We start from the raw sequence: 24,821 nt of genomic DNA on the forward strand, positions 1-24,821 counted from the left end.
AGAGGATCTGACAGGATGAAGAAATGGGGGAGCTCAGACTTATGGGAATCTCAGGACCTGCCTCAAGAGGACTCCTGCCCAGAGCCCCTAGATGGAGACCCTAACTCCAGGCCAGCTCCAGCCAAGCCCCACAGCTTCCCTGTGGCCAAGAGCCGCAGCCGGCTCTTTGGAAAGGGTGATTCGGAGGACACATCCCTCATGGACTGCTCTTCTGAGGAAGGTCAGCTGGCATCCTGCCCGGCCATCACAGTCAGCCCTGTTGTCATCGTCCAGAGGCCTGGGGATGGTCCCACCTGTGCCAGGTAAGCTGCATCTGGAGCTCAGTCTCGCTCTCCACCAGGAGCCTAACTGGCCCAGCTGGCTGAGGCCCCAGCCGTGGAGACACCATGTGATACTCGAGTTTATGGGCTGAAGGTCATAGAGCTAGGGAGCTGGGGGGCCTCCAGAGGTCGCCTGGTCCAGCGTCTGTACTCATAGGACCTTCGGGACATGTGGCCACACATGCTGGCATATATGCTGATCCTAGCTGCTGGCCAATCTCTGGGTCCAGGCCTAGAATGCTCACCAGCCCTAATCATGAGGACTTTAAGTTGGAAGGCTCAAGCGCAGGATGCTTTTAGACAGAGTACAAAACAGTTCCAGTGAGAGACCACCAGGCCTCCCACCTCCTCCGAAGCAGGACAGGGGCTGCACAGAGCTGGATGACTTCTGTGGCCCTGTGAGGATGCTTCTTCACTTAGCAGAGGCCAGCCAAACCCCTGCCCTCCATCCCCTCCAGGGTCCCCCAGCCTCTGAGCAGGCAGAGAAGTGAGTGGCCTGGGTATTGGAGGAAGTGGAGGCTGCAAAGACTTTCTAGATGATGCCTACACACAGGGTGGGGACAGAACGGGGGTACACGCGCCCCATTGTTCCCTGTTACAGCCTGGACTGAGCGGTGGGTTTTGTATCATGTTTTTTCCCCTTTCGGTTTGCCTCGGGGTTTAGCTGTGCTCCCTGACAGGCTCTGAAGGCCTCCGCGCTGAGACCAGAGTATGAAACGAAGGTGTTTTCTGGTCCATAGGCAGCCGCCCCAGGACTCTGCTGCCGAGAACCTCAAGCTCTACGATCGCAGGAAGATCTTTGAAGCAGTTGCTCAGAATAACTGCAAGAAGCTGCAGAGCCTGCTGCTCTTTCTGAAGAAGAGCAAGAAGCATCTCACGGACAGCGAATTCAAAGGTGGCCCAGAAGCCGCCAGGTCCCGGGAGCGGCCCCGCCGTGCTGCCTGCTCTGACCCCCACTTTGTCTTGCAGACCCGGACACGGGGAAGACCTGCCTGCTGAAAGCCATGCTCAACCTGCACAACGGGCAGAACGACACCATCCCGCTGCTCCTGGAGATCGCCCGGCAGACGGACAGCCTGAAGGAGCTGGTCAACGCCAGCTACACGGACAGCTACTACAAGGGTTAGGAGGCCCGGGCCGGCACGGCTCTGCCCGCAAGCTTGCCTGGAGCCAGGAGGGCACCGTCACGCTCGGGAAAGCCTCTGAGCTCCTTACTCCCTGCCCAGCCACTGAGTCGGGATCTCCTGGTCCTGGGGGTCCCTGCACACCCCGCCCCCCCCCCCCCCCCCCGCCGATGGCTTGGTGCTCCTTACACTTGGGCAATTTTGATTCCTTCAGCTCCCTGTTCTGGGGGTCTCTACTCCTGCCTCAGGGCCTCCTTGGGCCTCCTTTGGTGGGGGGTCATTCTGCATGTTCTGCCCAGGCCCACCCCCGGCACCTGTCTGGGCAGCCCCCGCAGGACTACGGGCACAAAGCCAACAGCACGCGTCCTCCACAGGCCAGACGGCACTGCACATTGCCATCGAGAGACGGAACATGGCACTGGTGACCCTCCTGGTGGAGAACGGGGCCGACGTCCAGGCCGCGGCCAATGGGGACTTCTTTAAGAAAACCAAAGGGCGGCCTGGCTTCTATTTTGGTGGGGAGACCACGCAGTAGACACTTGGCTTTTCGATGATTGCTAAGGGGAGGTTTGAGGTGGAGACGGGGGGGAGTTGGAGGCCGGGTGGTGCAAGGGCCAGCCTCTTCCTGGGGAAGCCCACCGCTTGCCTGTGTTGGCTGCAGGTGAGCTGCCCCTCTCCCTGGCTGCGTGCACCAACCAGCTGGGCACCGTGAAGTTCCTGCTGCAGAACTCCTGGCAGTCGGCCGACATCAGCGCCAGGGACTCGATGGGCAACACTGTGCTGCACGCGCTGGTGGAGGTGGCTGACAACACGGCCGACAACACCAAGTTTGTGACGAGCATGTACAATGAGATTCTGATCCTGGGGGCCAGACTCCACCCTGCGCTGAAGCTGGAGGAGCTCACCAACAAGAAGGGGCTGACGCCGTTGGCTCTGGCTGCCAGGAGTGGGAAGATCGGGGTAGGGAGGTGGCATCAGGCCTGAGCAGGGGGTGCTGTGGGAGGGGCCTGCCTACCTTCCTAAGCTTCTGGCATCGCCAGTGCACAGAGCCCTGGTGCTGCCCCACCAGCCTGTAGAGGGAGGGCAGGGGGCATTAGAGTCAGCCAGGGGAATTGTGAGATGCCGAGCAGAATTCATCAGCTCACGCGTGGCCGTTTCTGGTTTCCAACACTGAGCACCACCGACAAGACGCAGAATGGGGGTGGGGTGCTGGGGTCTGGGGATGGGGGTGGGTTGAGCTGAGGGTGAAATGGAAAGAGAAGCTGTTGGTGTTTTTTCATGGAAGGTAGGACTTTTGGGTGATATGGGGTCCTAATGGGGTGGGGCAGGCCCAAGCCTGTGGATGATGTCAGGCCATGGAAGGCTGAAGGTGGGGCTGGGCAATTGGGAACTGGAGGGGAAGGGGCTTCTCAGTACCAGAGGATTCTGGGAGCTTGACTCTGTTCATACTGAGTCTCTTAGGATGAAAACATTGGTTTTATAACCTTTATAACCTTGGTTTTATTTCTTGGATTTTATTTTCTTCTGGCTTGAGGTTTTCTAGAGTGGACCACTGCAGTCCTTCACTGGGAGATGGGAGAAATGGGGGGCCAGGTGTGATCAGGTGATGGGTCCGATGTGGCTGCAGTTGGGGTCTGAGGCAGTGGGAAATTGATCTTGATGGTGGTCAGGAGCCTGCTAGATGGGGGTGGGACTCTCCTGGGACTTGGGTGGGGTCTCCAATGGGCTGGGAAGCAGAATTATTCTTGGAGCAGAGCTGGTAGGGATGCAGCCTGTGCAGGGCCCCAGGCTGACCTCTAACAGGCTCTTGTATCCCTGGGGCAGGTCCTGGCCTATATTCTCCAGAGGGAGATCCAGGAGCCCGAGTGCAGGCACCTGTCCAGGAAGTTCACCGAGTGGGCCTATGGGCCCGTGCACTCCTCACTGTATGACCTGTCCTGCATCGACACCTGTGAGAAGAACTCAGTGCTGGAGGTGATTGCCTACAGCAGCAGTGAGACACCTGTGAGTGGGCCGAGGCTGGGACCCAGCCAGGAAGGGCTTTGGGTCTCACTGCACCCCAGCCCCTACCCCCACTCCCTAATCTGGCTCTGCCTGTCGTCCCATCAGTGGAAGCCTGCTACCCGGGGCCTACACCCTGCGGTCTCATCTCCCCATTCATTCCCACCGAATGTCTTACTGCATCATACAGTCAATATATGATAATATTCCCATAAAACTTAAATATTTCAAAAATACATAGACAAGAAAAGAATCCTCCTTTTCTACCATATAAAAACATGTAGCTTCATTTTGTTTATATAAATGGGATTATACTATATATAGTACAGAACAACCATGTTTTTCACTTAGTGGCATGTTTTATTTTTTAAATTTAAAAATTTTTTATTTTGGCTGCGCTGCTCGGCTCACGAGATCTTCCGCAACCAGGGATCAGACCCGGGCCCCCTTCAGTGGAAACGCGGAGTCCTAACCACTGGACCGCCAGGGAAGTCCCTGTAGATAGTTTTATATCAGCACATATGAGTCTGCTGTATTAAAAAAAAATTACTGCACGTATTCCATAGTAGGAATGGGGAGTAAATATCCACAGAATGACATTTGAGTTATTTCGTTATTTTTTTTCCTACTACGATGCTACCGGCCACTTGGCATGGGTTTGAGAATTTTTCTATGAAGGACACCTGGAACTGGAATTGCTAAGTCAGAAAGTATGGCCTCCAAAAAGATTGCATGAATGCACTTGCCCACCACCCATGGGTACACATCTACCTGTGTCCTTGCCAACCTGGGTATTACCAATCTTTTTTTTTTAACCTAGTTTAAGCCCATGGAGCCCAAAATGCTATCTCATTGATGTCTTAATTCTTGTTTTCTTGATTACCGTGAGGTTGAGAATTTTTTCATGTGTTTTCGACCATTCAAATTTCTTTGGTAGATCTCCTGTTCATTGTCCTTTGCCATCTCTTCTACTGGACTGTTTGCCTTACCCTTTTAGTGCGTAGACGCTCTCGTTATAAAATGAATTGATCCTTTCTCTATTGCACATGTTTCAGATATCTTATTTTCTCCTAGTCTCTTGCAAACTTAATTTGAATCATTTGCTTATAAAAAGTTTTCATTTTGAGAGTCGAATTGGTTAGACTTTTTCTTTCATAGCTTTTGTGACTTGTGTCTTGCTTTGGAAAGCCTTTTCCACTTCAAGATTGCACACATATCTTCCAAAACTTATATTTAGGTCCTTTGTAGGTATTTTATGTTTGGCTTTTAAATTTATCAAGAATTGATTTTTGTGTAGGTGTGAGGTAGGCATCTTACTTATTTTGTTTCCAAATGAGGGTCCCAATGCCACTTAATGAAAAGTTTATCCTTCCACCACTGCTGTCCCCTCTTTCTAAGGTGACAGATGCTCCGGGCCCTGAGGCTGACTTTGGGGGCTGCAGTCTGTGCTGTTGGTGATGACGGGCTGCCATGATGTCTCACAGGGCAGAGGCTGCATCTACGGGGGCAGAATCCAGAGAAGGGAGAGGCCTGGCTTGCTTTGTTCTGTCCTGTCAGCACCCACCTGGGCTGCCATGCTGAATCTGGGCCCTCTGACTCAGAATCCCTGATTAAGTGTTCCCAGAGGGCTGGCCCAGGTAGGAAACAACCTCAAGAAGGACTGGGGTGTTTGGCCTAGAGAGGAGAAGGCTCCGGGGCCACGGCTGCCATCTGCACATCTCTGGAGGCTTTCAAGGGCTGGAATGCAGTACTGGGGCCCCAAGTGCAGAGCAGGGACCACTGGTGGGAAGCAGAGAAGACCAACTTTGCTCCAGAGAGCAGAATTTCCTGACAAGCTTCTTGGGGCAGCAGAGGGCTTCCCATCCCCAAAGGTACTCAAGAAGACACTGACCATGGACCTTATTTGGGGAGCTCCAGCCTGGGCCAGAGTTGCACTCAACGGCCCAAAAAGGCTAGGATGACCTGATTTTGGCTCATCCACATCCTAGGAATACTTGAACTTTACAGAGAGCTCGTTGATGTGAGACTTTTGCCCCAAAGCAATACTTGTAATGGTGGTATCCCAGGCACTGGGCCCACTCATGGCAGGAAAGACTTCCTCGTTCCCTTCAGTCTCGTGCGTAGGTAATTGCCACTCCCATCTGGATAGCCTGTCTGACTCAGGGCCGGAAATGGGAGAATTAAGGAATGCAGAGGCCCCTCCCCGAGCAGCCTCATGCTAGGCTCTGCCTGTGCCAGCCTCTTCCCGATACTGTGGGAATAGCAAGGATGTAGGCTCTTGGAAGAGCGTTATTACAGAGAGTGGGCATAGAATGTCGGGCAACACTGGTACGCTCTCGAGTGTCAGGGGCTCTTAGGGTCATGTGTCCGATTTCACCCCTTGTTCGCTGCACAACAGAGACACTGAGGCCCGCAGGGTGGGCCACGTGGGGAGCCAGCTGTGACCCTCCGCTGCTGCTCGGGCTGAGGGCGTGGTCATGCAGAGACGTGGGTGTGATGTGGTCCTGTGAGATGGGTCCTGGTGCGCGGGTGAGCCTCACTTCTTTTTGCTCCCCTTAGAATCGCCATGACATGCTCTTAGTGGAGCCGCTCAACCGCCTCCTGCAGGACAAGTGGGACAGATTCGTCAAGCGCATCTTCTACTTCAACTTCTTCATCTACTGCCTGTATATGATCATCTTCACCACGGCCGCCTACTACAGGCCTGTGGAAGGCCGGGTGCGCCTGAGGCTCGGGCCTCTGCGGGGGACGAGGGGAGGGGGTGGGCGTTCCTATAAGACCCCAAGACCACGGGCCCAGGCCAGACCCTGGAGACATGGAAGAGTCACCTGGAGATCTTACGTTCCTGTGCTCGGTCCTCCCTCTCCTGGTCGTCTCACACCCCCCTCCTGTTCTCAGCCCCTCCTTTAGCCTCCGGGTTCTGAGAGGCCAAGCCTGTGGTCGCTGAGGTCCCTGAGTGCAGAGGGGGAGTACTAGGTTAGAAAGGATGCAGGAACTGGGGCTCTAGAAGCAGCTCTCCGCTCGGCTGGGTGTCTTCAGGGTCCCAGGTGGCGTCAGCCCTGAGCACATTGCCAGCCCGCTCCCCTGCCTGCTTTTGTTCACTCACTTGCACATTATTCATTCCCTGGACATATACTTTGAGCGCTTCTTCTAAGCCAGGCCCTGCGTTATGCATCAGATTAACTTAAGACCAGACTTTTTCCGCTACCAGGAGCCACAGACTCCCTCAAGTTTCTGAATTGAGTCCTTTCCATTCAATATCCAAGCACTTAACTTGCTGCCTTTATCTCCAGGTTGCCTTGCTTGTAAATTTGTTTGAAAAACTCAACTTCCTAGTTAGGTGAAACCGGATTTCTATACAACTATTAAGGCCATCTAATGACTTTATTTTAAGAGAAAAGAAATATGTGCTAATGAGACAAGCTAGTGAACTAGTGCTTATGAAACATGGATGATAGGCTGGAAGGAAACCCACCCTGGAAAACTGTGGCTGAAACACAAGGACGACACACACACGCGCGCGTGTGTGTGTGTGTGTGTGACGTCTCTCCCTCCACCATCCGTGGGGAACCTTGACAGTTCTGGGAGACCAGGGGTTCGCCATAGGCTGTGGGAACAGCAGGAAGCACATGACATTGGATCTGTGAGGGTGCCTCCACCTATTGCCACCACCGTCCTCCCAGCCAAGCAGAGCTCCAGGTTAGGATATCATCCAGGAGACAGCACAGTACAGTAAGGACACTCCTCTTAGCAGCTGGAAGCTGCCACTTTGGAAATCAGGTCCCACAGAGGGGCCTCCTTGCAGGTGTCCCCATAATTATGCATTGTCTTTATTTGTGTCTCTCTCTCCTGATGGAGGCTGAACCTCTCCAGAAGGGGCTGGGTCTTAATCGCAGGGCTCTGTACCAGGTAAATGTTTGTTGAGTGAATGAATGAGTGAATGGAATCACTAACTTCTCTGCCCTTTGCAGCCTCCCTTTAAGCTGAAACACACCGTTGGGGGCTATTTCCGAGTCACTGGAGAGATTCTTTCTGTAGCAGGGGGAGTCTACTTTTTTTTCCGAGGGGTAAGCATTCCTTCCAATTGCATGAGTTTCCACTATCACCAAAACAAAAAGTCAAGAGACTCACTCAGTGCTCACCCACTTTTTAATTCATCAGCCACGTAATAGCCCTGATAGAGGAGCTTAGAGACACACAGGTGAAGATGAGAACCCTCAGGCATTCACGGCTGTGGGAGGGTGCAGGTTTGCCCAGTGGGTCCCTGCAGACCCAGGGCAGTCATGCTTGAAGACCGGCAGTCAGGGCTCTCCACTGAATGTAATATTTAATTACAGAGATAGAGTGGAAGCCTCTTAAGAGACAGGATCATGACTAGTAGTTGTTTAATTAATTGAAACAGCCCATTAAAGCTCAGAATAATGAAAGAAATCTATATGTATACTGGAACCATTTTATTTTAACTAAAAACTCGAACACGCATATTCCTTGGCCATTCTTCTAATATATGTGGAACCACTGTTGCACGTACAAAGGGACCTGAATGCAGAATTTGAGATTACTGTGATTTTTTTCCCTTAATCTTTTTGATCTAAGCTGCACCTCTTTTTTTTTTTTCAGTTACTCACCTTTAAGGAGTCTTTCCAAATCACTGGACTCTGTCTTCACAGAAACAACTGTTTCTGTTTATTTTCACACTCCTAGTTTATATTATAGTAAAGTACAAAGCTGCAGTAGCAAGTGTGGTGGGCAAAAAGCATTATTGGCAAACAGGATTACCCAGTGCGAGGGCAAGGAGGGTGTGGGTGTCCTGGAGAGGAGCATGCACTGTGGGCATCTGTCAGAATGTTTTCGGGGAGTGGAGAGCACTGGTTTGTCCTGGAGAGTTAGTTCGGTGGAGGATGGTTAAAGAATTTTTACTGTAATTCAAACTTCTTTGAGAAAATTAGGAAGAAAAAGTACAAATTAAAAAGAAGGAAAAAAAATCACCCAATTCCATCATTCAAGCACAACAATTAATAACATTTTGGTGGTTTTCCTTCCCATCTTTGCTTCTAGGTATAGCTGTAATTCCACTCTATTCTAAAAAATCTTCCTGACCGAGTACATAACATTATCCCATTAGCCTGAGCCATCCTGTTCCACTGTCTTCATTATCTTTGCTTTGATGCACTCCCATGGTCCATCGTGGCTCCATTTAGGAAGCATTCTGGGCGCTCACCGTTTAACCTTTCCTGGGATCTTACTCTGTTTACCTGCAGATTCAATATTTCCTGCAGAGACGGCCATCACTGAAGACCTTGTTTGTGGACAGCTACAGTGAGATGCTTTTGTAAGTGATACTGACTTTTATGCCCCTGTAGCAGATAGCATCTTTTGGCCATGAGACCTGGGGTTACAGCAATCAGCTCATTCTCACTCATTCTCTCACATCCGCTGGGCCTGGAACATAGTAGGGCTTCACAAACATGTTGAATGAATGATGGAAGGCACCCAATAAACGTTTGTTGGGTGAGGAATACTGAGGGTCCACTCTGCGCCAGGTATGTTCCAGGTGCTAGGGAATTTCTTTTAAATCTGGCACATCTGAAAATATTTCTACTAAACCTTCACATTTGGTTGATAGCGAGGTTGGGTATAAGATTCTTTTAAAATTTTGAAGCTATTTCTCCATTTTTTCTTTGCTTTCAATATTAAATGTGACAAGTCCAAAGCCATTCTGATTCTGAATCCTCTTTTAAGACCTGTTTTGGTTTTTCTCTTTGTAAACCTATAGTATCTTCTGTTTATTCCTAGTGTTTGGAAACTTGATGTTTCTTGATGCAGATTTATCTTTATCCAATGTTCTGGGTACTTAGTGGGCTCTTTCAATCTATAAATTTATGTCCTTTATTTTTTGTATATTTTCTTGAATTATTTCTTGATCTCTCTTCTGGAACTCCTGTGATTTGTATATTGAACCTCCTGACCTAGTCCTGAACTAGTTCTTACATGTTTTCACTTGTGTTCTGTCTCCTTATTTTTGGCTCTTCTTTCTGGGAGGTTCAAATCAATTTTAATTTCCAGTCTTTCTATTGAGTTTATTATTTTTGATATCATGTTTTTAATTCCTAAGTGCTCTTTTTAAAAAATTCTATTTGTTCCCTTTTTAATTTTTTTAAAAATAAGTTTATTTATTTATTTATTTTTGGCTGCGTTGGGTCTTTGTTGCTGCACGTGGGCTTTCTCTAGTTGTTGCGAGCCGGGGTTTCTCTTTGTTGCGGTGCGCGGGCTTCTCATCGCAGTCGCTTGTCTTGTTGTGGAGCATGGGCTCTAGGCGCGCGGGCTTCAGCAGTTGTGGCTCACAGGCTCCAGAGCACAGGCTCAGTAGTTGTGGTGCACGGGCCTAGTTGCTCTGCGGCATGTGGGATCCTCCTGGACCAGGGCTTGAAACCGTGTCCCCTGCACTGGCAGGCGGATTCTTAACCACTGAGCCACCAGGGAAGCTCCTATTTGTTCCCTTTTATAACACTTTATTCTTGTTTCATAGATGCAATATCTTCTTTTGTCTCTCTACGACTATTAAGATAGTTTTTGGTAATTCTTTTCTTTTTGCATAGCTTTTGTTTTCTCCAAATTGTTGATTCCCATTTGCTTGTTTTGTTCTCTCTTTCATATAGAGGGCATTCTCAGAATATTTGGAAATCTTTGACGTCTGCTCATGATTAAGAGTGGAGGACTGAAAAGCTGGTTGGAAGCTCTTAATGTGTGAATGGGGCTTATCAATTTTTAGCTCCATTATAGTCTGGTCTGGATAAACAATTTGTTGGAGAATGTCCAAAGTCAATCTGTTGCATCTTTTCAATCTTCTATCCGGAGGGAAGAAGTCTAACTGCCAGCTTCCTGAGAGCTGAGTGGAGAAGAGGGCTTTACGTAATGTCTTGTATAGAAATCACATAATCTCCTGTTTTGGGTAAAATACCAGTGCTTTCATGGGTGTCTGATGAAACCGGGTCCAAAGACCCTCTGTTTTATCTTCCTCAGAGACAACACCTCCACTCTTACTCATGTCAGTCTCTTCACCTCCCCTCCAGAGGTGCCTAAGCCTTTTGAGTTTCCTTGATTAAACGAGTTGGTTCTCAGGTTTCCCCACTATGGATTTGGATTTGGCTTTCTTGGGTCTGCTAGGTCAGTTTCCATTTGTTCACTACTTCCCAGCTTCCAGAATTCCTAGGTGGGGACTCCATTTGCCTATGTCAGCTGGCGTCAGTTCTTATTTTGGCCAAGGGTCTGCAGATGCCGAGGAATAGTTTTTCTTTGCAGCAGAACTCCGATTAACGAGCCAGTTTAGGGACACTAGTTTTCAGTACACTCACATCAGCACAGAGGTGGCTTTTTGCTGGGTTCTCACACACAAATGGGAAGTCGGGTGGTCAGTGTGGTCTTCTGTGTTAATGCAGCTGTTGGGCGGGCACTTCCGGGAGGAGGCCATGATGAACAAGGAGGCCATGATGAACAAGGAGACCTGGGATGAATAAGTAAAGAAGGGACCACTGAGCAGACCCTGTCATAGGATCGTCGTAGGATAATGATCATAGGATCGTCCAGACGTCCTCCAGCCTGTCCAGGGCTCCGACTAGGGCAGCCCTCACCAGACTAAAGAGTGAAAGGACATCTTCCCTGGCTCTGCTCCTGAGTTTGAGGGTGTGACCAGCAGACTCTTCCTGTGGCTCTTTCAGAAGAGCACAGCCTGCCCTCCTCAGAGGCCTAGGCCTCCTAGGTTCTCTGTTGTCCCTGAGGCTATTGTTCCCAGGGACTGGGCAGGGAGGCTATGGGGGCTACAGCCCTGTTTCTCAGCCTTTTTTCATTATTGCCTTTTTAGAAATTTTTTTCCTAATTGCCCCTCCCATGAAATCTCCTACCACAAATATACTATATATGCGTTTATGTACTGTATTTATATCTGTGTTTTGCGTGTAAAAAGGATAAGAGTTTGCACATGCAACACCCCCTCCCCCCGCCCCCCGAACAGATTTTTGCCTCTTGGGAGCGATACTCCTCCCACTGAGACTCATGGGCTAAAGGAGGGAAGACAGCCATCCCCAGCTCACCCGTGGCCTGGGGCTGTGCCTCTGAGGAGAGGTCCAGGCATCTGGGGTCTTGTCTGTGAGGGTGCAGGCCCCCCTGTGCCCATGGACAGGGCTTGCTGTCCCTCCCCTGTCAGCTTTGTGCAGTCACTGTTCATGCTGGGGACCGTCGTGCTATACTTCTGCCACTGCAAGGAGTACGTGGCCTCCATGGTTTTCTCCCTGGCCATGGGCTGGACCAACATGCTCTACTACACCCGCGGCTTCCAGCAGATGGGCATCTATGCTGTCATGATTGAGAAGGTGGGTGCCGGTGCCTGAGCAGTTCTCCGCAGAGCCTGTTTACCTCCTGAGCGTGTGGGGCCTGGTCCCACAAACTCCATCCACCCTCTGTGCGTTGTCTGGGGAAGTGCTGCTTTAAGACCCACTTTTGCAGAGAATTCCCCAACAATGAGGCAATCCGGCCTTGACCCAGCTTTGGAGGGCTCCCCTGAAACTTGACCCGCCACATGCCAGGCCCCCCTCTCCCACCAGAAAAAGGCCCATGGGTGGGGTGGGGGGAGCTGTGGTGACTCCCTCATGACACCTGAGCTGAAAACCACCAAACCAAACCTACCTGTCTGTCCTCTGATTCCACTTGGGCTCAAGATGAACCCCCAGGCTGACCCAGTCCTGGCCCTTCCCTTGGCCCCTCCCCGGCCTTGATTTGCTTCTGACAAGCCTGCTCTCTCCTGCAGATGATCCTGAGAGACCTGTGTCGCTTCATGTTTGTTTACCTCGTTTTCTTATTTGGGTTTTCCACAGGTAACGGGCTTGGTCAGGGCTGGTGGGGGGCAGGGGCTCCCGCTGACCTCAGCTTCCTGAGGACCCTGCAGGGCTGGGTGGGGAGAGGCCCACCGGGGTGTGTGTCTGCAGGTGACAGAGCAGATGGCCAGTGAATACACTGAAATAGTAGGAGAACCTAGAAATTGATTCATAAAAGACTTTAAGTCATTTTAGAGGTATGAAGTGCTGCTTACCTATAGTATAGCTGCATTTTGGCTCAATTAAAATTTTTTAAAATTTTGATGTTATTTCAGAAAAGTCACAAGAATAGTACAAATAACTTCTCTATAGTCGTTACCCAGATTCCCCAAATTTTACCACATTTAAAAAATCACTTTCTCTCCCAGCTACGCACATACACACACACACACACACACACACACACACTACACCATACTTAAAAGAACAGAGTGAGTTGCAGACATGATCAGTCCTTTACTGCTAAATACTTCAGTGTGTATTTCCTAAAAACAAGAACATTCTCTTACATAAACACAGCATAATGATCAAAATCAAGAAATTAATATCAATACAGGACTATTAGCTAATTTTCCAGCCTTATTCAAATTTCACCAATTGTCCTAAAAATATCTTTTACAGAAATGAAAATCCCAGATCACACATTACATTCACTTGTCAAGTCTGTTTAGTCTCCTTCATTTGGGAGCAGTTCCTCAATCTTTCCTTCTCTTTTGTGATCTTAGCATTTTTATTGAGAAAAGGCCAGTTTTTACAATGTCTCTCAGTTTGGGTCTGTCTGATGTTTCCTCACAATTAGATTTAGGTATACATGTTTGGTCAGAATGTCAGTGAAGTAATGTGTGTCTTCCTTATATCAGGAGTCCCATGATGTCTGTCTGTCCCATTTCTGGTGATAACTTTGTGGTTCTTTTTTTAAAATTGAAGTATAATTGATTTACAATATTGTGTTAGTTTCAGGTGTATAGCAAAGTGATTCAGTTACACATATATATGTATGTTTTTTCAGGTTATTTTCCATTATAGTTTATTACAAAATATTGACTATAGTTCCCTATGCTATACAGTATATCCTCGTTGCTTATCTATTTTATGTATAGCAGTTTGTATTTATTAATCCCATACTCCTAATTTATCCCTCCCCTCTTCCCTTTCCCCTTTGATAATGGTAAGTTTTGTTTTATATGTCTGTGAGTCTGTTTCTATTTTGCTTATAGATTCATTAATATTATTTTTTAGATTACACATATAAGTGGTATCATATACTATTTGTCTTTCTCTGTCTGACTTACTTCACTTAGTATGATATTCTCTAGGTACATCCATGTTGCTGAAAATGGCAATATTTCATTCTTTTTTTATGGCTGAGTAGTATTCCATTGTATATATATACCACATCTTCTTTATCCATTCATCTGTCAGTGGACACTTAGGTTGCTTCCATGTCTTGGCTATTGTAAATAGTGATGCTATGAACATTGGAGTACGTGTATCTTTTTGAGTTAGAACTTTTGTTTTTTCCAGATATATGCCCAGGAGTAGGATTCCTGGATCATACGGTAGCTCTATTTTTAGTTTTTTAAGGAAACTCAATACTGTTTTCCATAGTAGCTGCACCAATTTACATTCCCTCTGGTGATGTTAACTTTGGTTACTTGGTTTTGGTAGGTCTACCAGATTTATCCACTGTCAAGTTATTATCTTTCCCTTTGTAATTGATAAGTAATTTGTGAGGCGATGCTTTGAGACTGTAAATATCCTGTTTCTCATCAAACTTTCACCCAGTGGTTTTAGCATCCACTGATGGTTCCCACCTGAATCACCTGATCCTGTGATGGTTGCCAAATGATAATTTTCTAACTTATTCTTTCTACGTTTGTTAGCTGGCATTCTACTGTCTGGAAGAGCTTTCCCTACAGTAATGTAATGGAAGGGGTTTCCATTCTCCTACATTGATTTATTTATTTACATCAGTAGGGCCTCTTTGATTCTTTGTGTGTGTGTGTGTGTGTGTGTGTGTGTGGATTCTCACTTTGTTAAGTGAGTTATAACTCCTTACTATCATCATTTCTTTTCATGCTCAAATTCTCCGAGAAATGGTCATTAGGAGTCCCTTGCAGCTGGCTCCTGTGCCCTTTTGACACACCACATCATTTTTTGAGCAACTGAGTCCTGCTTTGATCCCCATCTGAGTCCTACTGTTACATGGTTCACGTGGTATCCTGTCTGGGAGTGATGGGCAGCTTTGACTGGAAGGGATCTGATAGGGATTACTGTGGGCTCTGGCACTTGGTCTGAAGGCCCTGCATATCAGGAGCCACAGGAGGGGATAAGGCCAAGGGGGTTATGCAGTAACCATGGGGCACTACTGCTATAGAAGCTCTCAGGCTCTGGAGTACATCTCCCAAAGAAGAGTGCAGAATGCAGCAAGAAGCCATTCTGATCTGAGCTGCTTAGCCCCCATGGTTCTGGAATGGGCTGGCTCTGGGCTACCCTCTAAGGGGCACAGGCAGACAAAGGTGTGACTGAGAAAGTAGATGTGGACCCAGGGCTGACATGTAAGGTTAGGCAGCTTGTGCACTGCACAAATGTGGCTGTATCACATTGTGCATATATATTTATATATTTATTTTAGCATTTTTTCCCCTAGCAGATGATGATAAAATTTTTCTATTAATAAAACAGTATATTATGAAAAACTGATAGTTTTGAAGAAGGGAGTGCTTTTTTAAATTTTTTTTATTTTTTAAATATTATTTTGTTTTTCTAGATTTTTTTTTTTTTTAAATGACTACATTTATTTATTTATTTTTTGGCTGTGTTGGGTCTTCGTTTCTGTGCGAGGGCTTTCTCTAGTTGCGGCGAGCGGGGGCCACTCTCATCGCGGTGCGCGGGCCTCTCACTATGGCGGCCTCTCTTTGTTGCGGAGCACAGGCTGCAGACGCGCAGGCTCAGTAGCTGTGGCTCACGGGCCTAGTTGCTCCGTGGCATGTGGGATCTTCCCAGACCAGGGCTCGAACCCGTGTCCCCTGCATTGGCAGGCAGATTCTCAACCACTGCGCCACCAGGGAAGCCCAAGGGTGTGCTTTTAAAAACAAAAATCACACAAAGGTGCCTCATAGCCAAACCAGAGTTCCTGCTGCAGACCCATCCTGGGGGTAGTGGGTGTGCATGTTGGGGAACCTGGGGTCTTGGCTTCCATCCAGCCACATGTTCGCCATGCCCTATAGCGGTGGTGACACTGATTGAGGATGGGAAGAATGACTCCGTGTCGGCTGAGTCGACGTCGCACAGGTGGCGAGGTCCTGGCTGCCGGCCATCCGACAGCTCCTACAACAGCCTGTACTCCACGTGTCTGGAGCTGTTCAAGTTCACCATCGGCATGGGCGACCTGGAGTTCACGGAGAACTATGACTTCAAGGCTGTCTTTGTCATCCTGTTACTGGCCTATGTGGTTCTCACGTACATCCTCCTGCTCAACATGCTCATTGCCCTCATGGGTGAGACGGTCAACAGGATCGCACAGGAGAGCAAGAACATCTGGAAGCTGCAGGTGGGCGCTTGGCGGGGTGCGTGCAGCACGAGGGGGTCGGCTGCTCTGGCTGCTGCTCCACACAGCTGGGTGCACGGGCCCCTGCACGCTTTGGGGAGGGTGCAGAAAGCCTAGCCAGGCGGCGGACTCAGGCAGCAGCCTCTCCCTCAGCTGGCTCCCTCTGGCTCCCCCCACAGGGGGGTCCCTGCCCAGGGTCACCAGCGGGTGTTTGCAGACTCTGTGTCTACTGTGGGCTGGGCAGTCCCTGGGGGGAGTAGATGGAGGGTTCAGCCCCACGGGGGTGCCTGTCGCAGAGGAACTCCATCTAGAGTGGGCACCAGAGACCAGACTCGGGAAGCAGCTAATATGGGATGGGCCCTGAGAGCTGCATCTTTGAGACACCTGGTCTGCGTCTGCCTTTCCAACTAATAATAAAAGCATCATTCTTATTAAGTAGCACTGGCTCTACACCAGGTACTGTTCTAAGTGTCTTACTTACATGCTCTCTTTAATCCTACAATAATGCTACCAAGAGGGCACTCTCACTCTCCCTGTTTTTGGATGAAGGCACGAGGCATAGAGAAGTTAGGTATCTGTGTCCAAGGTAACCAGTAAGTAGCCCAGCCAGGACTCGGCACAGGCAGTCTCACCCCCGAGCCTATGCTCTTAACCACTACACTACGTTGCGCCTTTGTGAGCTCCTCAGGGGAGGGACGGGGGCTGGCACACTCCATCTAACTCATGGTTGCCCTGCCCAGACCCGGAAGGCACCAGCAGCGCCTGTGCAGGTCTGAGCTCCATCCATGGATTGTGCACCCACCTGGCTGTGGGAACCAGCCTGGTGCAGAGGGCTCTGGAGGTCCGGCTCGGAGGCGCAGGGACGGGGAGAGACCCTGCAGACGCTGATCTTGGCAGGTGGCACTGGCAGCCAGGGGCGGCTCCTGGATGAACCCTCTGCCCCTCTGCCTTTTGTGTCGTCCTGCAGAGAGCCATCACCATCCTGGACACGGAGAAGAGCTTCCTTAAGTGTATGAGGAAGGCCTTTCGCTCAGGCAAGCTGCTGCAGGTGGGGTACACAGCTGACGGCAAGGACGACTACAGGTGGTGTTTCAGGTAATTCCCAGGCAAGAATCAAAGCTTGGGGAACTTGGGGGCTAAGCTATGGATATTGGGACCCACCCAGAATCAGCTGTGGGTACAGAGGCCTAACTCAGGGCTCACCTGTGGGCCTGGGGATTCACCCAGAGCCAGCTGTGGGTACAGGGGCCATTCCAGGGCTTAGCATGGGTATGGAGGACCCACCTGGAGCCAGCTGTGGGTACAGGGGCCATTCCAGGGCTTAGCATGGGTATGGAGGACCCACCTGGAACCAGCTGTGGGAACATAAGCCTTTCCCAGGGTTTCTTGGGCCCAGTCATGAACATAAGGGACTCTCCCAAGGCAGCTGTAGGTACAGGGGCTGCCCTAGGGGTTGACTGTGGGTATAGGGGCCCCACCATAGATCCCAGATGGTGGGACCCAGACATGAAAGACTGGAAAATGAGGCATCCAGAAGGAGTCACCTAGCGATCAGGGTCGGAACCAGGAATCCAATCTTTAAAGTTCCTGGGTCCCACAGTGTGGTCAGAGAACTCATCTTCAGGGGTGGTGTCCAAAAGGCAGGCCCCTCTGGGCCCTCCTCTCGCCAGCTGTGTCTCCCCATCCTGGTCTACGGGCGTGGCCCGCGGGGCTGGGAAGCTGGCTGTGGACCACCAGCTCCCTGCTCCCTCACCTCCTCCCCTTGCAGGGTGGACGAGGTGAATTGGACCACCTGGAACACCAACGTGGGCATCATCAATGAAGACCCGGGCAACTGTGAGGGCATTAAACGCACCCTGAGCTTCTCCCTGCGGTCGGGCCGAGGTGAGGGGAAGGTGGGCAGTTGAAGCCTCGGGGTCCCCCACTCCTGGAGCAGCCCCAGGTGTCAGCCACCCACCTAGTCATGGGCGCTCCCGTGCTCTCTCGCATGCCTGCACCATGTGCCCGTGCCCGCTGGCTCTGCACGCCCCCCAGTCATCAGTGCCCCAGAGGAAGCCGTCAGCCCACGTCCAGCCTCCCTGTGGGTGCCCTGTCTCCTCTTCCCCAGTCCTCACACCCAGCGTCTGCCCTCAGCTCCATGAGGCTTACGGACACAAACAGGGACCCTCACCTGGCCCAACACATCCAGGCAGGCAGAGGAGAGAAGAGTGGGAGGAGAAAATGTACACCTTGAACAGAGGAGCCCTGTGGAAAATCACTACCAAAAAAAGTCCTTTAATCATTAGTGGTAAACATTTTAACAGTGGACATGAAATGAAAGGTCCAATGGAAGATATTTACCTAAAAATGAGGCAAACCTAGTCTTATATCGAACACATTTTGAGTTACAATTACAACTAAGTCTGTTTTTCTTTTTTTTTAAAGTTGTGGTCAAATATATATAACATGAAATTTGCCATTTTAATCATTTTTTTAAAAGTGTACAATTTGGTGGCATTAATTATAGCCACCGTGTTGTGTAAGCATCACTCTTACCTATTTCCAAAACGTTTTCATTATTCCAAACAGAAACTCTGTACCCATTCAGCAGTTATCTCCATTTCACCCTCCTCCCAGCTCCTGGTAACCTCTATTCTACTTTCTGTCTCTATGAATTTCCCTATTCTAGGTACTTCATATAAGAGGAATCACACAATATTTGTCCTTTTGTGTCTGACTTGATAATGCTCCATTGAATGTATATACCATATTTTATTTATCCATTCATCTGTTCACTGACATTAGGATTGTTTTCACCTTTTAGGCTAGTGTGAATAATCCTGTGAACACTAGTGTACGAGATTCTTTTTGATTTCCAACTATCCAGTCTTTTGGGTGGTAGTAGATCTGCTGAATCATGTGGTAATTCTAGTTTAACTTTTTTGAGGAACTGGAACTGCCAAACTGTTTTCCAAAGCAGCTGCGTCATTTTACATTCCCACCAGCAACGTACCAGGGTTTCATATCCTCACCTACACTTGTTATTTCCTGTTTTTGTTTTGATTATATCCATCCTAATAGATGTGAAGTAGTATCTTATTGATTTACATTTCCATAATGACTAATGATTTTGAACATCTTTTCATGTGCGTATTTGCCATCTATAGATATTCTTTGGAGAAATGCCTATTCAAGCCCTTTGCCCATTAAAAAAATTTTTTTTAAATTGTTGAGTTATAGGAGTTCTTTGTATCTTCCGGATATTAATTCTTTATCAGATATATGATTTGCCAATATCTTCTCCTATTCTGTGAGTTGCCCTTTGATGTACAAAACGTTTATTTTGATGAAGCCCAATTTATGTATTATTTTCCATTGTTGCCTATTCTTTGGGGGTAATATCCAATAAATCATTGTCAAATCCAATGTCAGGAAGATTGTCCCCTGTGTTTTTTTTTTTTTTTTTTAAGAGCTTTGTAGTTTTAGCTACCTAACATTTTTAAGTTGCTATAAATCTTGGACTGTTCCCCAGAGTTCTGACTGCATTGGTTCTAAAGTTTCTGCCTTTTTAAAAAATGTTTTTGTGGAGGCATCGGTGTTTGGAGCTGCCTACTTTGCCAATTTGCTGATGTTGCTAATTCTTTTTTTTTTTTTTTTAAAGCAAATTTATTTATTTTATTTATTTATTTTTGGCTGCGTTGGGTCTCGGTTGCTGTGTGCAGGCTTTCTCTGGTTGCGGCGAGCGGGGGCTACTCTTCGTTGCGGCGCGCAGGCTTCTCATTGCGGTGGCTTCTCTTGTTGCAGAGCATGGGCTCTAGGCATGTAGGCTTCAGTAGTTGTCGCATGCGGCCTCAGTAGTTGTGGCTCGCAGGCTCTAGAGCACAGGCTCAGTAGTTGTGACGCACGGGCTTAGTTGCTCCGCGGCATGTGGGATCTTCCCGGACCAGGGCTCGAAACCGTGTCCCCTGCATTGGCAGGCGGATTCTTAACCACTGTGCCACCAGGGAAGCCCAATGTTGCTAATTCTTAAATGAACAAATGAATCAAGTGTTGATAGTTTTGTGGGTTTTTTTGGCTCGTTCAGGGAAAGGGCATGATTTCTCAGGCAAACTTGCCTGTTAGCATGGCACTGCATGTTTGATATTGCTTCATCGAGAAGCTCATTTTTTTATATTTCACAAACTTTAAAAAGTATACTTTATTGAGATGTAATTTACATACAATAAAATGCACACATTTTAAATGCACAGTTTGATAAGTTTTGACAAATGTACACACTCAGGCAACCACTACCCCACTCAAGTTACAGAACATTTCCATCACCGCAGAAAGACCCTCATGCCCCTTTGTAGTCAATTCCACCCTCCCCATCCCAGGTAACTATCGAATTTCTGTCAGTATAGATTAGTTTTATATCAGCTTTTGTTTACCTGAAAATGTTGATTTCATCTGCATGTTTGAAGGTTATTTTCACTGGATAGAGAATTCTAAGTAAACAGGGTTTTGTTGTTGTTGTTGTTTTTAATTTTAACACTTAAACTATGATTCTCTGCTGTCCTCTGGCCTCCATTGTTTCTGATGAAAATTCACCCGTAATTTGCATTGCTGTTCTCCTGTCTGTAGTGTGTCTCCCCGCCCTCCCACGCCCCCGCCCCCGCCCCCAACCCCAGCCCCGGCTGCTTTCAAAACATTCTCTTCATCTTTGGTTTTCAGCAGTTTGACTAAGATATGCTTAGGTATGGTTTTCTTTGGTTTTATCCTGCTTGGGGTTTGCTGAGCTTCTTGGATCTGTACGTCAATATGTTTGGAAACATATTTTGGAAACTATATACACTTTGCTTTAGTCTCCCTATCTGCTCCTTTTACATGCATGTTAGACCATTTGATATTGTCCTGTGGGTTTCTGAGGCTTTTTTCATTTCTCCTCAATTTTTTTGTATTTCTCAAATTTGATAATTTCTATTGATCTGTCTCCAAATTCATTGACACTTTCCTCAGTCGTCTCTAAACTGCTGTTAAGCCCATCCAGTGAATATTACATTTCAAGTGTTAGGCTATTGGTTAGGGAATTTCTATTCGGTTCTTTTTTTTTATAGGTTCCATTTCTCTCCTGAGATTCCTTAGCTGTTCCCTCATTAAGCTTATGTTTTCCTTTGGTTCTTTGAACATATTTATAATAACTGCTTTTGATTGTCCACCTACTAAATCTGCTAAATCCAACATTTGGGCCATCTTAGGGTCAGTTTCTATTGACTGGTTTTTTCCTGGCTGTGAGTCACATTTCCTTGCTTCTTGTATGTCTAGTAATTTTAAATTGTATACTGGGCATTGTAATAATATGTTGTAGAGACAGTTGATTGAATTTTTATCCTAGTTGGCAGTTCAGTTACTGATGAATCACCTTGAACTTGTGTAGGCTTAGTTTTAACCTTTATTGTGGCAGATCTGTGGAAATGCCAAGGTATTTGCCAATCCCATCAAACTTGTAGGACTCAACCTCCAAACTGTTTCCACTGTGGATCTTGTCGGGGCTTGGTCTGAGGCTTTTTAGGGTGGGTCTTGAGTAGATATTACTCTAGTGCATGTACAGTAAGTAGGGTATTTCTGGTATTTTAGCTTGATCCTCAGAGTAGAAAAAGGGTGGTGAGGAAGTCTCTCCACTGGCTGGGCTGGATCTCCAATATCCCTCGGTACGGCTCAACTTCTGGTGTCTCTGTCCCACTTTCAACCCCATAGCAGCCACTGTCTGAGAAGCCTGTGCAAGTACAGCCCAACTGTCAGCCAAGGACTTGGGGGGACCCCACCCCAAAGACTTCTGGACCTCTACCCCTACAGCTCCCTTCTTCCTCTTCTCCTGCACCCTGTCCCACAGATTCTAGCTGCTTCGGCTGCTCAAAATTCTGCTCCCTTCTTCCTTAGCTCAGAGGCACTGCCACGCTCCGCTTAGACTCCAGCTCACTGCACTGTAGTCTGAGAACTTGTCCCTAAGCAATACGTTAGGGCGATCACAGGGCTCACCCTGTGAATTTCACTTCTCTCAGCAATTGCAGCTTCTCAGTCTGTTGTCTTATGCCTGAAGACATTTGCTGCATGTATTTTGTCCAGTTTTATGATTGTTTATAGCGGGATGGCTAGCCCAGTACTAGATACTCCATCAGAGCTGGAAGTGGAAATCTATTTTATTAAGAGGCTTACTTTTGGAAAACTACGCAAGGGCTTCATCAGTGCTCCCAAGGGCCTCCTGCAGTCCTATACTTTCCCCACAAGTTTCATTAGAAGCCCTCCCCGTGTCATGTCATAATATTATTATCTTTTTCGGTTGTTAACTGGTCCAGCTTCACCACAGAGCCATTCAAAGATGGCTTTGCAAGTGATTTGAGTAGTTTTCCAACATTGCTCTTATTGATTTCATGAAACCACACACCTTTTTACAAGATTTGCTGTTTCACTTTGCAGTTGATTTGCACTGTGTTTGCATGACATTGTTGGCTGTTTGAGGCATCGCACTTTCACTGTGCTATTAATAAAGACATTGATCCAGTGGCAGGGATATACACACACTCATGTTACTTGGGGAGGGGCTAGGAGATGGTTAGAGGATCCCTGGTTTCACACCTATGCTTAATTAGGGAGTATTTCCTGAGGATTTTGCTTTCCTATACAACCTCATAACAGTGGAAACTCCCACAATGAATAGTCAGATTATTCAGGTAACGAGGAACTCTCCCCACCCACATAGCACGTGTGATTGGGAAGGGGTGAGGGAACGCAAGAGAGAAAGGGCAGGGAGGAAAGTGGTCAGTAGCTGAGCTAGGGAGAGCACGTGAGGGGGTCTTCGTATCAGGACTGTGGGAAGCAGGCACTGGGAGCCCCATGCCTTCTTTGAGGGCCCAGGGACTGGAGCTGGGCCAAGCGGTCTCTGAGGGGGGGGGTATCCCCACGATGCATCCAGCCAGAAGATGGTGTCTTCAGTAAGCACCTGGCCTGTCTCCCTGTGGAGGCTTCCTGCTTCTATGCCTTCCCTGAAACATCCTCCTGGTGCTTGTATCAGGCTGTGGTGGACGGGGGCCGGCCAGTGTCAGCCTGCGGGCCCAGGGGAAACCCAAGGCCTGGAGAATTCAGCTGGGATGGTCACAATGGGCCCAGCCTCCCATATTCCTGATGCCTTTGAGATGTGACCAGTGCAGGACACCAGCAGAGGAGCCTGAATTGTGGCCTGAGGGCGAAAGGTGTGAATTTAGGCTGGTTTTCTAGAAAGATCAGACCCAAGATGGCCAGCCAGAAGGCTTGGCTGACGAGGGCTCTGGCAAGTGGAAGGAGAGCACGTACAGCTGTCTCTCTTGGCTGTCACATCTCTGAGGTTGCTGGGGGGAGGGAGGGGCTGGAGATTGCTATGGGGGTGACAGTGGGTCCTCCTCAGGGGCTTCCTGGGATTTCAGGCCACACATGAGAGCCCACTTCAAGGCCCAGCGTCACCATGTTTCCCTTGGCATTGTTCCCAATCTACTATTCCCTGGTGGGGCCTGAACCCCAAATCCTGATTCTTTGGCTGGTGTTCATCACCCTGCAGCTGACCTGGTGTGGAGCCGCTCCCAGGGCAGCCCCAGCATTGCTCTCCCTCCCACACGGGCAGGGAGGAAACCGAGGCTGAGAGCAGCAAGCACTGGAGAATCCTGAGGCCACAAGCAAGTCAGGGTGGGGTCGAGGAGGAGAACTTAGGAGCTGCCAGAGCAGATGAGGCTCCTTGACCAGGTGAGGAAAGAGGAAACGGCACTGATCCCTGCGCTCCGGAAGCACCGATGTGCTTGTGCCCCCTTTTATCTGGAGGGTGGTAATGCCAGCAAACGACTGTTTGGTATCGTTTTGCTGCTTCCAAGGCAGTAATAGTATTTCATCTTTCAGCTGCAGGGAGGAACTGGAAGAACTTTGCCCTGGTTCCCCTCTTAAGAGATGCAAGTACTCGAGAAAGGCACCCTGCCCAGCCTGAGGAAGTTCATCTGAAGCACTTCGCGGGGTCCCTCAAGCCAGAAGATGCCGAGATTATCAAGGATTCTGCTGCTTTAGGGGAGAAGTGAGGGACCACACAGGGTGCTCTCAATCCTGTGGGCCTTAGGAAAGCCGACTGTCTCCAGTGGAGGGTGTGTAGGGGCCACCAGTGATGCCTCAGCAGCCTGGCCCTACCAGCACCCTCCTCGCAGGCCCTTTCCTAGACCACACGGAACAAGCTGCAGGAGGCATTGCTGGATGCACGGGTAGAGATAGTCACGCAACCCTCACTGTCCCCAACTGACTCTCCTAACACAAAAGGATATTGCTTTCCGGTTTTTACTGACTTTATCAAACATGGCGAATGAGAAATCGCCACGTGCATGTATGCGATGCCCCAGTTTCCTTTGATTTTATATTCCTGGGAGTGAAAGGCAGCGAAGCCCAGGGAAACACCTTTTAGAACAAAACACTTCTTTGAGATAAAATGCCGAAGCCCTTGCCTATTTTGTGCTTAATATCTCCCCTGTCCAGAGTGGTCTGGGGGTGACGATGGTTGCTCCTCCGAGAAGGCGGGGGAACCTGGCCCCATTCCCAGCTCTGCCAGAATCAGGTGTTTCCGGAGTGACTCCCTCCTTCTGTGTGATCCATCACAGTTCCAAAAATATTAGCTCTATCGCTGTTCAAATAAAAGTACAGAACCATGTCCCAAAGCCACGTGGCAAGAATTTTTTTAATGATCTTCCCTCTGTAGTGGCCATAGTCCTGCTCGCCTGCAGTGGTACCTACTTCCACCTCTACTCATCCTGCCATCCATCAGATAAGTACATAAATAAATACATATGTCATATCAAATGTGAACTCCATGTCAGTCATTGAGCCGGCGTAGCTCATTGGCTCCATGTGGTCTGTGTGTGCACGTGCGTGTGTGTACTACCTTGTATGGCTAGGAGCCTCTGGTCAGGCTGTAGTTGTTACCCGTGGGTGAGGG

At 48.6% G+C, this 24,821-nt stretch overlaps 1 protein-coding gene across 1 annotated transcript; it reads left to right on the plus strand.

The window, feature by feature from the left end:
* TRPV1 (transient receptor potential cation channel subfamily V member 1) lies at positions 1–23,919 on the plus strand. Its single transcript, XM_061175510.1, has 15 exons — positions 1–302; positions 1,061–1,215; positions 1,290–1,442; positions 1,819–1,959; positions 2,106–2,404; positions 3,269–3,448; positions 6,005–6,163; positions 7,417–7,512; positions 8,707–8,777; positions 11,649–11,814; positions 12,249–12,315; positions 15,546–15,868; positions 16,833–16,960; positions 17,634–17,749; positions 23,747–23,919. Exons 1-15 carry the CDS (start codon positions 16–18, stop codon positions 23,917–23,919), a joined length of 2,514 nt encoding a protein of 837 aa, XP_061031493.1. The 5' UTR covers positions 1–15.
* The last annotated feature ends 902 nt before the right edge of the window (positions 23,920–24,821 follow it).

Source organism: Eubalaena glacialis, chromosome 19 (genome assembly GCF_028564815.1).
Source record: "Eubalaena glacialis isolate mEubGla1 chromosome 19, mEubGla1.1.hap2.+ XY, whole genome shotgun sequence".
NCBI classification, from domain to species: Eukaryota; Metazoa; Chordata; class Mammalia; order Artiodactyla; family Balaenidae; genus Eubalaena; species Eubalaena glacialis.